This window comes from Spinacia oleracea, chromosome 4 (assembly GCF_020520425.1).
Source record: "Spinacia oleracea cultivar Varoflay chromosome 4, BTI_SOV_V1, whole genome shotgun sequence".
Lineage (NCBI taxonomy): Eukaryota > Viridiplantae > Streptophyta > Magnoliopsida > Caryophyllales > Amaranthaceae > Spinacia > Spinacia oleracea.
In genome coordinates this window covers 183,487,753-183,505,027 of record NC_079490.1, presented here as the reverse complement: position 1 = coordinate 183,505,027, position 17,275 = coordinate 183,487,753, and the positions used below count along the sequence as shown (strand labels likewise).

Genomic DNA, 17,275 nt, shown 5'->3' with positions numbered 1-17,275 from the left:
TCATTTAACCTCATATTTTATTCATGTAATATCAGATTTAATTCACTTTTTCGTTTCTTTTTTCTATATCCACCTTTTTATTATTTTTCTTTACGATTTAACTACAAAGATGTCATATTATTTGAACTATTCACAAATCACAGTTATTGATAAATACATCTCCCGTGTTTACACCTCTTTTGTCGTAAGACAAAGTCGGAAAACCTAACTAAATTTTCCTAAACGGTACTCCCTCCATCCCTAAAAATCATATTTTTCACTTTATTAAGAAAGAAGCAAAACAAAAGCAAGTAGGTTGGTAGTTTTTTTCTTTTTGCTACTTTGAATAACAGAATGTGAGAGGAGACATGTGAATACCACATATTATAAATGACATGGGGCGGTCAAAGGGACGAACTAAATAGGAAAATGGGGCAATCTTTTAGGGACGGAGAGAGTATATGTATCATATCTTTCGCAAAACTCAAATAGGCCTTGAAACTCTGTAAGGCAAGCGTACTATTACCTGCAATAATCATATCATCTACATAAATAAGTACGCTCAACTGCAATGCCCATTTCGAAAGAGTAAAAAGGGTTCATCTGAATTTGATTGTCCGAACCCATATTTCTTCATAGCTGTAGACAATTTCTCGAACCAACACTATGAAGCTTGTTTTAATCCATACAAGGATTTCTTCATCCTACAGACTTTGTCTGTTACCTGTCTGGAATCCATGAGGTATTTTCATGTAGATCTCTTCCTCCAAGTCTCCATGTAAGAATGCATTGTGCACATCCATCTGATTTACCTCCCAAATTTTAGCTGTCGCAACTGCCATAAAAGTTCATACGATCGCAATTTTCGCGAATGAGGCGAACTTTTCATTGTAATCTAAACCTTCCTCTTGGTGATTTTCGAGGCAGGCCAACCTTGCTTTTAGTCTAAGCAAATTCCCATCTTCGTCATGTTTCTTAGTATACACTCATTTACTTCCGAGTGCTTTCTTCCCTGTAGGTAAAGTCTACAAAATCCAAGTACCTTGTTCCTCAAGAGCATCTATTTCGGCCCTCATAGAATCTCCCCATCATGTACTTTGCATTTCCTTTTTATATGTTTTAGGCACTTCTTTGCCCTCTGTGATAGCTGCAATAAATTTTCTATGTTTCGACGAAAAACGATCATAATTAACAAAATATATTGAGGAAGGGCCAAACGCATCAGAGAGACGACCCCGGGAGCGAATTCCCCACCGGCCAGGGGGACAGGAGACGACCCCCGTCAACGAGGACGAGCTGGATAGGATAGGGAGTGCTTGAGGAAGTTGATGTCGTGGGTGAGCTCTCAGACAAACTTATATTTTTTCGTATGGTGTGCAAAACACAATCCCGCAATCTTGTTGACGGAAACTTCTCTCACTTGCCTCGTCCTAACTCTTCCTCACCCTCTTCTGATGTGCCAACACATAACTCACCCTCACTGTTTTGTTGTACTATGGCAGTTTTCCCAGTACTTGCCTCGAATTCTGATGTTGTCCAGCACTGAAACCCGTAGCTCTCACTGCAATATGCTGCTACGCCTCACCCAGGGTCTGACCCAGCGCCCCATGTTGCACCTCACTCGCCTCACCCAGGGCCTCTGCAGCACGGTGCAACACTTCACTATGTCATTGCACTTCACACGCAACCCTTACCTCACTTTGTGAGTCTCCTGCTACTACTACTCTTGTACCTTGTGCAGACCCCCTCCCAACACTCTCCACTCTTGCCGCTGATGTATCACCCAACCCAAACCTCGAACCAACATCGGCCCCACCTGATGTCGGGGTAGAAACACTCCAGCAGTCATATCCCTCATCACTCACAAATTCATGAACTGCCTCCCTTGAAATTTGCAACACCTCATTCAATTTCTCAGCAAATGAAAATATTTTTTCATGGAACTTAACGTCCCTAGACACAAAGTACTCCCATGTTTCTACGCCAAACAGTTGCCATCCTATCTTACCAAATGGATACCCAAGAAGCACATATTTTCTACTATGAGACTCAAATTTATTACCCTTGGTACGTTGATTATGTGCATAATAAAGGCACCCAAACACATGAATATTCTCATACGAAGACGATTTTGCAAACAATATTTCATACGAGCTTTTATTATTAATTATTGGTGTAGGCGTCCGGTTTATTAAATGACACGCATCTAAGACACATTCCCCCCAAAATCTTTTGGGTAGATGTCCTTGGAATCTCAAGGCCCTAGCTACATTACGTTCCACCCTCCCATTTTTTCGAGGAGTACCAATGTAATACCCCATATTTTTAAGTAATTATAAATATGTTTAATTATATTTATAAAGCACTTCATGGTTTTATAAATTAAAGTTGCATTTAAATAACTATTTAAATGTATTTTATTAATTAAAATATTTATTATTTTTAATTAAAGAGAAAACAATTTTAATTTTATTTTAATTTAATTGGGGGAATTTAATTGGGTTTTAGAAATGCAAAACGAATTTCAAAACATTCTAGCCCAATCCAATTTCAATTGTTAGCCCAAACAAATAAAGCGAGCTCAATCTTGTTTAATGAAGTCCATCTTTTGATTTCCTAAGCCTGGCTCATGAAGGGAGTCGAAACTTATAAATACCCCTTGATGTTTCATAAATCCCCACACATAATTTCATTAAACTCTCATAAGCTCTCCCTCACTTTCTCTCTCCTCCACCCGACTCCCTCCTCTTCCTTGCTTTGAGCCCAGCTACCCGCACATCCACACGCAAGGCAGCAGCAGCAACACGAGCAGCGCTCCCTCGATCCCTCGCCTCTGTTGTGTTGCACCCTCGCCCCTGGTCGCATGCCCCTGTCGCGCCCAACCGAAGCCAAGGCAACACCGACATAAGCATTGTTGCGTCACGCCCCTCTCCTCCTTTGCTCCCTCTTCGTGTCCGGTTGTTCGACCACCACCTCCACCGTTGCTGTATTATTTTGGTCGGCCGATATGATTTCTCTTCTTCCTAATATATCTCTATTTAAATTATCATTTTTAGATTATGATTATTTATTTTGATTGATGATTTAAATTGTTCTGGGATTGGTTATGAACACCAAATTATGAATTTTTGATGTTGGATTATTGATGTTGAAATTATTTACGGAGTTTGTAATTTTCAGATATGAATTGTAAAGTAAAGCTTTGATTTTTATGAGTTATATTGATTTTAATGATGAATTAGGGTTAGGGTTTTAATTAACTCAGATGATTAATTGATTAGCATAATTAGATGTTGATTTTAATTATGATAATCAATAAGAATTTTCAGATTCGTTTAGTGTCAAATTTTAAGGGTTTTATGCACGAAATTAATTAAATTTCATGCTAGGGTTTTATACGATTAATTAGAATTATTATTGTCCTTAAGAACGATTAATTTCTAATCAATTCAAGCGATTTAAAACTTAATAATGTTGTTGGAAGTTTAATGAACATGAAGAATAATTAAGTTTTATTTATTTTATGATAGGAGAAGGCTTCTAATTTAGTGGATTGAATCACAAAGTTGCCCCCATTACTTAGGTACTCAAGGTACGTACAAGTCTAGGGCAACCCAATTTAATCACGTGAATACATGTTATGTCAATGTTGTTGTGATTCATATTTACTTGGATTATTGGATCCATGTTTGAGTATGTGAGCAAGCATGTTTTATTATTGTGTTTGTTGAATTTAATAGCAAGCATGTTGTCCAAGTATATTTTATGCATATATGGTTTATGCGCATGCAAGCAAGTTATTTATGCTATTGTACGTAAGGTCTAGCATTTTATGAGCCAAGTCGTTCATGCCATGTTGCACTATTTAGTAACCACACGTGCTATGTCAGTGTAGGGTATACATCTTCAGTAACCACATGTGTAGGGTATACAACTTTAGTAAACCACATACGCATGGTATACATTAAAGAGTCATTGTCAAGGTGAATTGAATTAAAAATCATTTGTGCCTAGTGCACAACCCACATGTTAACAGGCATATCATGGACTCACATGTAGAACCATGTTGAGAAGGAACAAAGGATTAATTCATTGGAGTCAATTGTGTGTTGTTCACAAGTACTAAAGGATCTTTAAAAGAAGCATTGTTTGGTTGTTCATTTATTAATTGTTTATGTGATTGTGTCTTGAGTCGGATTTTAATAAAATTTTAATAAATGTAAAGTAAAACCAAATAAACTTCAAAAACTCTTGAAACGTATGCACCTTGAGTATAAACAATGGGGAGGAGTATGAGACCGGAGGGCAGTTACTTCTATTTGGTGATACAAGACGTGATATTGATTTTTATATGCGCATGGAATTCTGTCAACATAGTTAACATAGGGTTACTATTTTTCTTTTAGTGTTTGGTGGGCTCCTGATATGTGTGTTTTATATAGAGTTTTTACCCCCGTCCCTTAGTACTTTTTGATCTCAAATGAGCTCTTCGGAGCGATTTTTAGTACTAATGTGCTCCTTGTAGTGTGTTTGTAGTTTCAGGTTCATCATTGTAGGAATTAGCATATTTTTGTGCATTTCCTACTCATTTGAATCAATACAAGATATTATGTACTTTCGAGAGCACAAACATTAAGTTTGAAGAGTTTTGAAGCAAAGCGAATAACGAAGGAAGTACAAAAATGACTATAGTCCACTATTTTAAGCATAACTCAAGTTCTACAACTCCAAATGATGTAATTCTAATTGGGTTGGATTCTAGACTTCAATAGCTTTCCAACAAGTGGTCACTTGCCTAATTCCGACGAATAACGAAGGAGATATGACGTTTTGAAGATAGAGGATCGTGCAGTTTCAACACGCATCCGGATCGGGCGGTCATTCTGAGCGCTGTTCTGGGCATTTTGCAACCGCCCGATCGGGCCGACTATCGAGCACATCGCCAGATCGGGCGAACTCCAGCGTATTTCGCGAGTTTTTATTTCCGATTTTGGGCTCTATTTTGGGCAAACTATAAATACTAGCCCCTTATATTTTTAGTGACATCTATTATTCTAGTTTTCAATACTTAGTTTATTTCTAGTTTTCTCTCCAATTATTCAAATACTTAGTTTTTAATTTCAAGTAAAGATCCAAGCTTTATTATTTTATTTGTTCTTCAATTCGGTATTATTTCCTACCTTAATTTATTTTGTTGCGCGCTTTAATCATGTTTTCCATTATGCTAATTACTTTTTTATTTATTATCATGAGTGAGTAGTTTAATTTCTAGGGTTTAGGGGATCCATGAATGCATGATTGGGATTATATGTGGACTTGATTATTGATTGATTGATTATAATTTCTATAGCTTATTATTATTGCTCGTCAATTCTGTTCGGCCGGACTATTTTGATTTCAGTTTGATTAACCTTGGATTATGCGCCGAGAGGTATAAATCTAATGTTTTTGGTCTGTGGCTATTAGATAGGAATTATTTCTAGTACGTAGCGAGAGCCCGCTAGTTGTTCTATCCTAAGGAATTCATAAGATTCGAGAGATGCATGTTTTCCTAGTTATGATTGTTAATTGATTGTCATTGTTCGTTGTCCAATCTCGGTCTGCATTTATGGTGAACCGCTGCCCTAGATTCGTTTAATATTGTTATTTTCCGATTTGATTATTTTCTTTAGTTTAATACACAAACCAATCCAAACTCTTGTTACCAGTAGTCTAGATTAGTAATTTAATAGTAGAAAGAACGCCTGTTTCCCTGTGGATACGATCCCTGCTTCCCTTGCTATATTTTTAGTTGGTGAACGTTAGGTTTATCTTTGATAGGAGTGCGATTTAGCCTGTCAGCTCCCAACACCCTTCCACTGACATTTCTTTTTCAAGGACCCGTTCGATGCTTATTCTAATTAATCTATAAGTCAAGAGTCGTGTCTTGAGTCGAGTCTTATCTTTATGATTAATTGTTTATTAGTTTCCTTTCGCATGTGATTTCAATTATTTTTTTGGAATGAAGCATGTTAGTTATAAGATTTTTTTAACTTGTAGTACTCGCCTTTTTGCTGATTACGTGCTTTATGCCTTTTGGTCATGGCCTTTGCCATAATGACCCTATGATGATCCATCAATCGCACTTGCGTTGTTGGGGAGTAGATTTTCAATAAGAAAGTTCCATAGAGGTGACTTGCAAGCCAAGTTATCTTTCAGGATGGGGAATATTGAGAGAACATTTACTTGCATTGTTTTAAACTCTATTTTTATAATTAGTCTAGACTATTACTACTATTGGTTAATGGATTGTTTGAACTTGGATTTTGGTTTGGGCCTTTGTGGTTCCAACTTGTAGCAGAGGCTATTAACTATTATTTATTATTTTGAAAGTTAGTTATTTCCGCTGCGTAATTCTGGCACTAGCCTTAACCGTTATCACGGTGGCGGTAATGCTTTAGTAATTCCTGCATTTGAGTTGGAAAATAGTTTTATAAAAGCAAGGAATTATTAGGGTGTTACAACCAACACGTGACGACTAAAAAAATATCATTCTTAAAAAAGAGTCCTGCAGACAGTTAAATTTTGTTCCGTTATCACTCCGGACTACCCGAATAACTTGATTGAATTGTTGCTTAACTGTAGCAATAAAATTTAAAAACTTTGATTCAACCTTAGTTTTATTCGAAGTAATAAATAAATCCATATACCTCTCGAAAAATCATCAACAGTGGTTAAAATAAACGCGACCCACAAGACGAAGGTGTCTTATATGGCCCCCACAAATCTATATGAAGTAATTTGAACATATGACTAGCCTTATTCTAACTAAAAGAAAAACTCTCCCTACATTGTTTTGCACGTGGGCATACATCACAAGGTTTATTATTTTTCCTAATAGAGTTACTCACAGGCGAAAGTAACTTAAGTATATTTTTCGAAGGGTGCCCCACACGTTGGTTCCATAACTCTACCACACAATCTCCACGAACTGCCAGAACACGAACTTGTGGCACGCCGCGAAAAAAATATAGTCCATCCTTGCGTTCACCCACGCCAATCACCATCCTCGTCGACTTGTCCTGTATAACACAAATTTTATTAGTAAATTGGACGTACATGAAGACTCGTCACTCAACTGAGTTATAGAAATTAAATTGCATGTTAATCGAGGAACAAATTAAACATTATTAATTTCTAAACTAATATGACATACCCAACTTAATTTGAATTAACCGATTAACCGTCTGGCTAAATAACTGGAGAATTTGAAATCGTTTTAATACTTCTCATGATTGATAAATCACCCATCATATGGTTTGAGGCTCCTGTATCAACAATCCAAATCTTATCTGTATTACCTGTTAGCTTTGATTTTGTTTTGTTTGGAGTAAGTAGATGAATTATTTGTTGAACATGATCCGTAGTCACCCCTGCCAATCCTTGCACATCACTTTTTGTCGTCGCACTTTGAACTCCAGAGGATGTAGGTTGTCCGCCTACCTTGTTGGCACGTACAGGAGCACGTTGCCCCTGCCCTTTGCAAGATCGTCCTCCTCTTCCTCGTGCGCCCCCTCTACCAGGTCCTCTCCCTCCTTTCCTCCCGTCATCCCACCATTTTGGGAAGTCAACTAATTGATAGCAAGTAGCCTTCTCATGTCCTACCTCAAGTGCTTTAAGCCAATTACTTGGGTTTTAGAGAAACCCCAAGCACTTAATTGAACCTTAAAAAAGTTTGAGTTAAAATTCCACAAGTGCTTGGGGTTTATATTCACCCAAGCACTCGATTGCCAATTTTACAAGTACTGGTTTATGATTCAACCCAAGCACTTAGATCTCCCTTTTCACTAGTTAACTTAGGTTAATTTTCCAAAGAAAAACTTCACTCCCTTCCAAAAAAATTCCATTCCCCGCGTTTTTCACTGCTTCTTCCCCACCACCACCGTTCCCTAATCGCCTTTCTTTTCTTTTTTTCACCAATGCGTCGTGGCTTCCTTATCTGCCCCCCGTTCCCCCCCCCCCCCGCCTCTCCTGCGCGTTTCTCCCCCTACTTCTCACCGCTGACTCGCCTACTGCTGGAATCCACCACCCCACAATCGCCTATTCTCTTGGGCAAAGACTCGCGTGCACCGCCGCCTTTTCCGGCTCGCCTCCCGCTAGACAACGCTACGTTATTTCAGGAATTTTGTTAATTTTGTAATTTTATCTGCAATTTTGTTAATTATCACCAAATTATCACCAGTTCAACAAACCGATATGTTCTGCAATTTTTTTAATGTTATATTAATCTGTTCCTTTAATTTACAGAAAGAGCATAAATATGTAAATCTAATTTGATCTGTTATGTTCCTTTAATCTATATTTTTTTATTTTATTTTGTCTTTAATCATTGGGTTTTGGGGAAGGAGTTCAACTCATATGACAGTCGATTACTCTTTTTCAGTAAATTTCATACCAGTTTGTTAAATTTCAGTCTTGCAACTACCTTCTACGTACATCTTATTCCTGCTTTATTATTTGATCTGTTATGTTTCATGATCATATTTCATACCAATTTTACTCAAATTGGACTCTATTTGTTGTTATTGTTTTTTCTGCTACTCTTGTTGCTTTGTGTGCTGCTGCTCTGTGTGTTGCTGTGTGATGTTGTCTTCTACTTCTTCTGACCTTCTTCTATTGTTTCTGCTGCTGTTTTCTACTTCTACTTCTGATGTTTGCTTCTGTTGCTCTGTGTGTTACTTCTTTGTTTCCTTTTGTTGTAATTGCTTCTACTGCTGCTCTGTATGTTGTTGTTTCTGCTTTTCTTCTGCTGTTAGGAAATCTCTAGTGATGGTATTCCGGTAGTCTAGAATGATAATGTAATGCCCACAAGAAGGGCTTGTAAAAATTTTCAGTACATGCAGCTTTACTAACTAGTCAATGACAGTTAACAAGCCCAATTTGAAACACCAACGAAGCACGCACGCAGAACCGTCTCTTCCGACCTCCTTTCAACCACATGTCTCTTCCGACCCCCATTTCTTCCATGTCTTCCGAACACATATCTGAACCACTGTCTCTACCGACCGCCGTCAGACCGTCGTTGAACGCCGACTGCCCCACCGCTGCCATCAATTCCTAGGTTAGTGTGCTAATTAATTTTGTTTTTCATACTATTTATCCAACTAATAACCTAGGGATTATGAATATTTGTCATTATCTAATTGTAATACTCCTTAATTTAGCTCATTACTTCATTGACAAAATAATAAAGAGCAATGAATAACCTCAGTTTAGTATATTAAAGAATTTTAGCTTGTTAATTAACAAAATAAAGAGAGTAAAGAATTCTTGTTGTAAATCATTGTCACTTGATGAACTTCTGTCGAATGAATTTTACCAAAGAATGTGTTTTCTTTGGTAAAATTAGGAATAAAAATTCTTATTTATGTGTACAATAACGGAGTAAAAGTTAACTCAAAATGCTTAAAAGTAACCCTTATATATGTAAAAGTTATGTATTTTTTAGTGATAAAAGTTTTCATTTTATTTCTTCAAAATGACTAATAATGTATAAAATTAATCATTTAATCCTTTAAAAGGTTTATCTATCAACTTTTTTTATAATAATATAAAAGTTAATTATAACTATGTTAAAGTTACAAAAAACTGGTTAAAGTTATATTGGTGTACAATAGATTTATTGTACACCTTGTGCGCGCAAGACCTTTTGAATTAGGTTTTGTAACAATGAAATCCTTAATTATATAAAGATGCAGTGCCTTTTTTCAGACTGTAATCTCTGAAATGATATTGTAATATTATAGGCGCAATAAACATATGGATTTGTTTAGTTTAAGTTGTCTATCCTCCTCCCATAATTATATAAAATTGGCAATCATTAAAACATCCTGATTCTCTTCTTGATCTTGCAGGGGACAACTTATTAGACGTGGATTCTGTCATTTTCTCTGACGACTTCCACTGTCTTCTTGCAGATGGTTAGGATTCAGTGGTATGTATACCCATCATCTCTACTATAGTAGCCTTATGTTGGTGTTCTTATGTAGGTTAATAAATATAGTCCTCTTCAAGATAGTAAAGGTTCTTTACTATTCTCAAAACTACTCTGTACTTCCTTAGTAACGCCATGTTAGTTGTAGGAGACGTGGAATGTGCCTGTGCCATGTGGAGTCTTCCTTGGGTCTGTAACCATTCAAGATTAGCACACTGTATATGTTAGGACCTAAATTAACATAGCTAATTCACATTACAATTGGTTGGAGGTAACACGTAATTTCCCCCTCTGCCTCATTGATTATTTTTTTCTACAATAGGATTTAAGAAGTCAAAGCATGGCTAAAGTTACCTAAGTGAATGGAATTTTTATGTCAAGGATTTTTGAAACATTTCATAGAAACAATGGTATAACATGGCTCCTAAAGCTCCTCTTTTTTTCCTCTTCAAAGTATGAGTGATGGTTACTTCCAGAATTGTAATGGTCTTGTCTACATGATCTTGAGTGTCATAGTTTTCATTGACTTCAAGTTTTTTTTTTGGCAGGAATTACAAACATGCAACAAAAGAAAGAGAAAAACACCCATTACTATCAGCATATAGCCGATCCATGGGCGACACAACCAACCCTACCAAAACAACTCAATGAACAAGACTCTACACTACAACATAAAATGAGACTTCTTCCACGGACGATGCACTATACTATGAGGAGGGCCAACACGCTTTCTCTTCATTCCTACACTGAACCTGCACACACCATCAACACAAGAATGGGATGAGCTCTTTTCCAGCTTCGCCACATGCACTCCTCTAGTTCCTTGCCTCGACTTTTAGCTAAGGTTGTCCTTTCACCAGCATGAGAAGTGAAGGAAATATGTCCTTCACCCAAGGGTGCATTGGTCTAATACCAAAGTTCAGATTAATTACGAATAATTAATTCATCGAGATCAAGTGATCGAAACAGCTGGGTGGGGCAATGCTTCCGATTAGTGAGTTCTAATCCTTATTAGGCTCACAGCTTACTCTTGACTGAACCTATAAGGTCACACCATTGGCATGTAACAGATCACCAGATTAAATGAATCGGAAATTCATTTAATGGGTTTTTGGGAAATTAGTTTGGAAAACATAATTATACGATTAAACATTGGATCGTGAAATCCTACTCCCTCCGTCCCTTAATACTCGCACCGGTTTGACTAGTGCGGAGTTTAAGACACTTGAATTGACTTATTTATTTAATGAGTGTTAGTTGATAGTGGGAGTTTTTTTTAATATAGTTAGTGGAAAATGTGTAAGGGGTGGGTAGTGGTGAGTGGGGGTGTAAATTTTTAAATTATTTTTTGTAGGGAGTAGGGGTGTAAGTGGGTTAGTAGGTAAATGTGAGAAATAATATAATATTGTAAATATTTCCATTTATAGAAGCGGTGCAAGTATTAAGGGACGGCCCAAAAAAGAAAGCGGTGCGAGTATTAAGGGACGGAGGGAGTATATCATATTGCGTATATTTGTAAGCTAGGCGAGACGAATAATCGTATCGTACGACATTAGATCGTCAAGTACGAAACGATAATTTAATCGCAACACGAAAGCAACCCACGAGCCGGAGCGCACAAGCGCAAGGCCCATGGGCGCAACGCGCATGGCAACGCAGCGCTGGCCCATAAGCCTCGCTGCTGTGTGGAGTGCGCGGAACAGGCAAGCGCAGCAGCTCGCGGCCCGCGGCCCGCGGCCTAGCTCGTTGTGCGCGCCTTATGCCCTTCGTGGGCTTGCTGGCCGGCAAATGGCCTTAGGCCTTGGTCGGTTGGCTTATCTTATGTTTAGGTTATTTTAATAACCTAAAAATATATTTTTTACAACACACAATTCAGATTGTACACACAACCCTAGAGGAAAAGTAAAGCTTTGCCTCCAAAGTGTGTTATTTCCAAAAAGAAAAAAATATCTGAAAGGAGGTCTAATCCATCAATCTCAAGACGGATCTGAACGTGTCGGTGAACCAAGTAGAAGAACGACATTTTGATTTCTTGTTCGTGTTCGTTGAACCAAGGGGAAATACGCTACAAACGTAAGTTATGCTTAATCTGTACTTTATACATGCTTCCTGGCTTTTGGGTTATTTCGCTATCATGTTATGTATTTAACTGTAAACCCCTACAAGAAGAAACCTTGTGAATTTCGTTGTCGTTTGAAGACAATCTGCACAAACACCCAACTTAAACTTGACTATCAATGGTCATATTAGAAACGCTGGTCAAAGCTTCACTATGATCTTCACTCTCCTTGTGTTCAGGTAACCCAGTCTCTATCTCCAATTTATCCTCCTTGCCTTGTTCCACTGACTTTGTATAGTGTATGGTATCCACCATGGATGACAGGGTAGAATCTGACAAGTTCCTCCCATGACTTTCACTTGGGCTCACAGACTGGGTCCTTGATCTAGTAACAACTCTGATGGTCATAGGAAACTCAAACCTAGACCTGATCAAATTGCGGGTCGGGCTGGGCCGAGGCATAAAAATTTAGGCCGCTATGACGGGCCGGGCCGGGACAAGATTCGGGCAAAAAAATTATGCCCAAACCCGCTATTTCGGGCCTAAAATACCGGGCTTTTCAGGCCATTTTTGGGCCGGGATAAATTTATAACTAAAAAGTGTAGTTTTACGTTACCCAAACCCGTCAAAAAGATTTAAACTTTCAGGCCGGAAAATTCGGCCCAAACCCGCAAAAATTCTGGTCGGGCTCATGTTGATCAAGTCTACTCAAACCCATAGTTGTAATATTGAACTGATTTTCCTTGCCTTAGCAACACATAATCCTTTGTGAAATGGTAAGATAGGAGCCCGACCTTCTTCGGTTAGCAAGCCGATACTTAGGCTCTGCAATATATGGTCTTTCAAAATTGGTGACACTCTCACAATCATCCATCATCTCATTTTCTACCACTTCCATATCCTCACTCATTTGATTGTCTTCAATAACACTTGCACCAGGGTCGTCTCCTGAAATTTGGAGGCCCTGTGCTAAATTAAAATATTAGGCCCTATAAAATTTTGAGGACAATTATTTAAGGTAAAATGCATAATTACTATAGTATTAATATTGTTTTGTGTATAAATAAAATATAGAGCCAAATTAATGTTAGATGTAATATTTTATGTGGGTTGGTTTTAAAAAAATGAATTGAAATGTTTGATAGACATAAAATGGGTGATGCTTTTAATAATACCAAAAAAAAAGGAAAACTACATGGGCGGGAATCGAACTCGGGTGTCATATCCCAGATACATACCTCCCTACCAACTAGGAAAAGTGCATCTATCGTTTTAACTAAGCAATTGAAAATATATCAGATATAACATTATTGAGGTTCAACTAGAAAAATTTCTTTTGGGCCCCAAAATTCTGTGGCCCGATGCTGTAGGTCCGGTTGGACCGCCCCAAAGCCGGGCCTGACTTGCACAATCCTACAATCTTCAATCTTTCACATTTGTACTCTGCACTCTTCAGTCATTATTCTTATCAGAATCATAAATAGCCTTTCTTTCACTTTCATCGTTTATGGACCCTTTTGCGGAGTCTGGTCCTGTCCATTATTATAATCCTCAACTACACTTCTCTTAATTTTTTATGTGAGTGAGATAGATCAAGCCCTAGACCTAATTGGACATAGCCATGGGCATGGTCAAATACCTTTCCCTTCTTTACCATGAGATCTCTTAATTTCCTTAAGTTTCCCAACTATTTTCACGGTTAGATGGATCAACTTTAGAAGCCAATAATAAGTCCAAATAAGCAAAGTCCCTGCTATCCAATTCTTCAGCCGCCGTGGCCATCATGTATAAAGATTTGAAGTTATTCGGATCGAATTCCAATATTACGGAGCAAATAAGACCAACTTGTTCATATTCCTTTTTCCTACTAAACCAAACAACTGATTTTAGTAGGATGCAAATAGACATGTTATAAAAATAGTTTATATGCTCCTCCTCTTCAAATACAAAGCAACCAAGGATGATGCCCTCATATCCATACTTCTCCAAGACATCAGTAATAATCTTTTTTTTAAAAGGAATAGGTTTCCTTCCTCCTTCATATCCAATGCTAGGTCCAGAACGCCTCTTGGATTTTTTTTTTAGTTAGCAAGAAGCTCAATCATAAATTCATCTTCCTCCGTCAGATTGTCCCCTTCCTTAAGTAGCTTACTGATCTCTTCCCTAAGCCTCTTATAGACTTCCACAGAGCACATCATGAAGACACAAGATAAACCAAAAGACTCAAAAAAAATAACTTCACGGACTAACCAAAAAAACCAAACTCCCAACAGCTACACAAATCTAAAAAGTCTATAAACTAAAGGATTATGACAAACTTCAAACCTTACTCTTTGCCCCTTAAATGGAATTAGACCAAAAGCCTTCAACCAAAGTAAACATGGCGATTTAAATACTAGAAAGGAAGATTACTACAAAGCTAACTCACCCCGCCGGAGAACGGAATAAGATGTGCAAACCCACCTCCGTCCCCGGCGAGTTCAAACAGATGCATGGTAAGAAAAAGCGTTGAGCCCAAGAATATTTTAGGGATGGGAGGTTCTGAGGGGTGAAAATTCCATTGACTTCTAGTTATCTATTTTTCTCAAGAGAGAACTAGTTTGCATCCATCACCCAGTAAGATGAAGAAATTGATTGAGCAGGTTGGGATATAAGATCATCATTACAGAGACATCGACCTCATAAATCCCTTCCAACAGTAGGAACACTAGATAATATTCCCCGAGTGGAGAAGACTGTGAGGGTGAAGAAAATTTTGACCTGTTAGCGACAAATGTTATCATAGTCCTATTGTTTATCATTTTTTTTTGAAAGACCTAGACCTATCTTATATGATAGACTATAAGGGTAATTTTCTTGTAGACATCATAGGGCTTGTATCATGTGCTCCTAAAAGTAATCAGAACAGATCCAATTACACAGGATGAAAAGACACACCTGGATAATTAGCTCATTCTAATGATCAATCATGCTTTTCAGTCTAGCTCACTATATGTCATGACATTGTTTATTTTAGTTCTATGTTAGAGGTAGTTTCTTGGAGTTTTATCAAGAGAGAAGGAAATAGAGTAGCTCATGAGCTAGCTCACTATATGCCATGGAAGTTAGGTAGACAGATTTGGGAAGATGATTACCCAACTTGTATTGGTACTTTGTTAATGTCTGATTCTTCTATCAATGAAAATTCGTGGGCCTGCTAGGCTTTCTTTCAAAAAAAAAAGAAACTGATTGGATATTTCTCTCCTCTTGTTACTATTAGATTGTGTTGTTTATTGGAAAATAAGACCTGTATTTTGTGGAACCGAAAGGCTGTAATGTCATTTCAAAATCTTGATCACTTTATGTATGATTCAAGGGCTCTAACTCAGCATAATTAGAATATTTTGTCAATCAACTAACATTTTTCGTCTTGATTTTTACCTTTTAAGTGTTTCAATTGGTGGAGGACTAGCCTTGGTGTACAATTTTTTTTATACTTGTCATGTTCGTATGGTAATAAACCTTGTTCTTATTTGCAGGCAGATAATAAGGAGCTCATGTATGAAAAGATGTATTGCAAACCTGAAGACAGGACGATCTCTTGCAGGGAGGAAACCATGTGTCTAAGTGATGGTTTTGTTTACTTCCGCAACAGTGAACTATTATCAGGGCAACTAGGAAAAACCACCTTAGGTCAGCTTCTGGTCTTTGTATGCCATCGTATCATCTATTTATGTAGTAGTAATTTTAGTTGATTTACTCCTTTCTTTTATTCGGAGGGAAGTTGTATGTTCAGGATTATGTAGTAGCTTCCTTTGGTATATGAGAAGTGTATCTACATGTAATAAATGCGGAAAAATAGAGGATGTCTATCAAACTGATATATAACGATTAGTTATGGAGGAGAGATACTTTGACTAGTTGACTTTTTAATTTTTTTAACTGATTAACCAAGGAACATTCCTTCACGATTGATGAAATTAAAAGTTTTTGAGACAAGTTGCCATGATTCATTACTAATGAATGTCTTTGATTGATCTGGCTTTTAGCATTATAATGAATCTTTTTATACAGAAGTTAGCTACCTTTATCTATTAATCAATTTATATAGAATTTGTTTTGATTTTTTTTTTTTGTACTTGTGTTATTGAATGGTGTATGGATGAGCAAGGAGCATGCCTATTGGTGTATAGTACATATGTTGTGGTTGAATGAGGTTGTTTGGTGTAGGTGCAGGTTTCTAGCTACAACATATTGTGCTATAGTGGTACGAGCCTGGCAAAATTTACCAAAAAATAATATTTAATATCAAGTGCTTGGGGTATTTTTTTTTTAATATTTTTTTAATACCCCAAGCACTTGATATTACAGTGCTAGCAGATTTTTATTTTTAAAATTGTTAATATCAAGTGCTTGAGGTTTTCCTTAAACCCCAAGCGCTAAACATATATGTCAAGTGCTTGGGGTTTTCCATAAACCCCAAGTCATGAAATATTATAAAGTGTTTCACCTCCAAGTGATGGGGCATAATCACAAGCACTTGAGGGCATTTTCCCCCAAGCACTTGAGATTTTTTCTACTAGTGATGATCACAAAATAAGTCACCCTTATCTTCATACCTTGATTTTGGTTGGACATCAACCTTAAATGCCATGACGTACTGGTTGCCCATGTGCTTCTTTCAATTCTATCTGCGTCTCTCAGTATTGATTACCGTTTGATAGGCAACATCCACAGTAGGCAGAGGGTCTTGCGCCAATAATTGATCCCGGATTGTTCCGTAGTATCCATCCAGCCCAATCAAGAAATAATGCAAGTAATCTCGAATCTCACCTACTTGACTTGTAATGTTGCACTTACACACCCCACAAGAACACTCCGGAACCCTTGCATATTGCACATACTCCTTCCAGATTTTTGATAGACGACCAAAGTATTTTGTTACCGATTCACTCACAGCCTGTTTGTACTCACCTAGGGAGGTCTTAAGGTGGCAGATTCTTGTGCCACTTACAACACAAAATCTCGTTTTTAGATGCATCCATAACTCATTGGCATAATCGAAGTCATCAATCTGGCTACGAAGTTCTCCGGCGTATTCGTAATCCATGATACTAGCATCGAGTGTACAACTACCCAATGCTTCATCTTCTTTGCGTCAGTGGTAGGTTCGGCAATGAAACCATCAACAAAACCGAACTTCTACTTTGAAATTAAAGAATGCTCACGGCCTTAGCCCACTCATCATAATTGCTGGCGCCTCGTAATTTCACCGGTGTAATTAA

At 37.5% G+C, this 17,275-nt stretch overlaps 1 protein-coding gene across 1 annotated transcript; it reads right to left on the bottom strand.

Annotated features, from left to right (window-relative positions):
• Positions 1 to 16,677: 16,677 nt before the first annotated feature.
• On the bottom strand, positions 16,678 to 17,100 carry LOC130472250 (uncharacterized). The gene has a single exon (XM_056842773.1). It carries the CDS (start codon positions 17,098 to 17,100, stop codon positions 16,678 to 16,680), a length of 423 nt encoding a protein of 140 aa, XP_056698751.1.
• Positions 17,101 to 17,275: the final 175 nt, after the last annotated feature.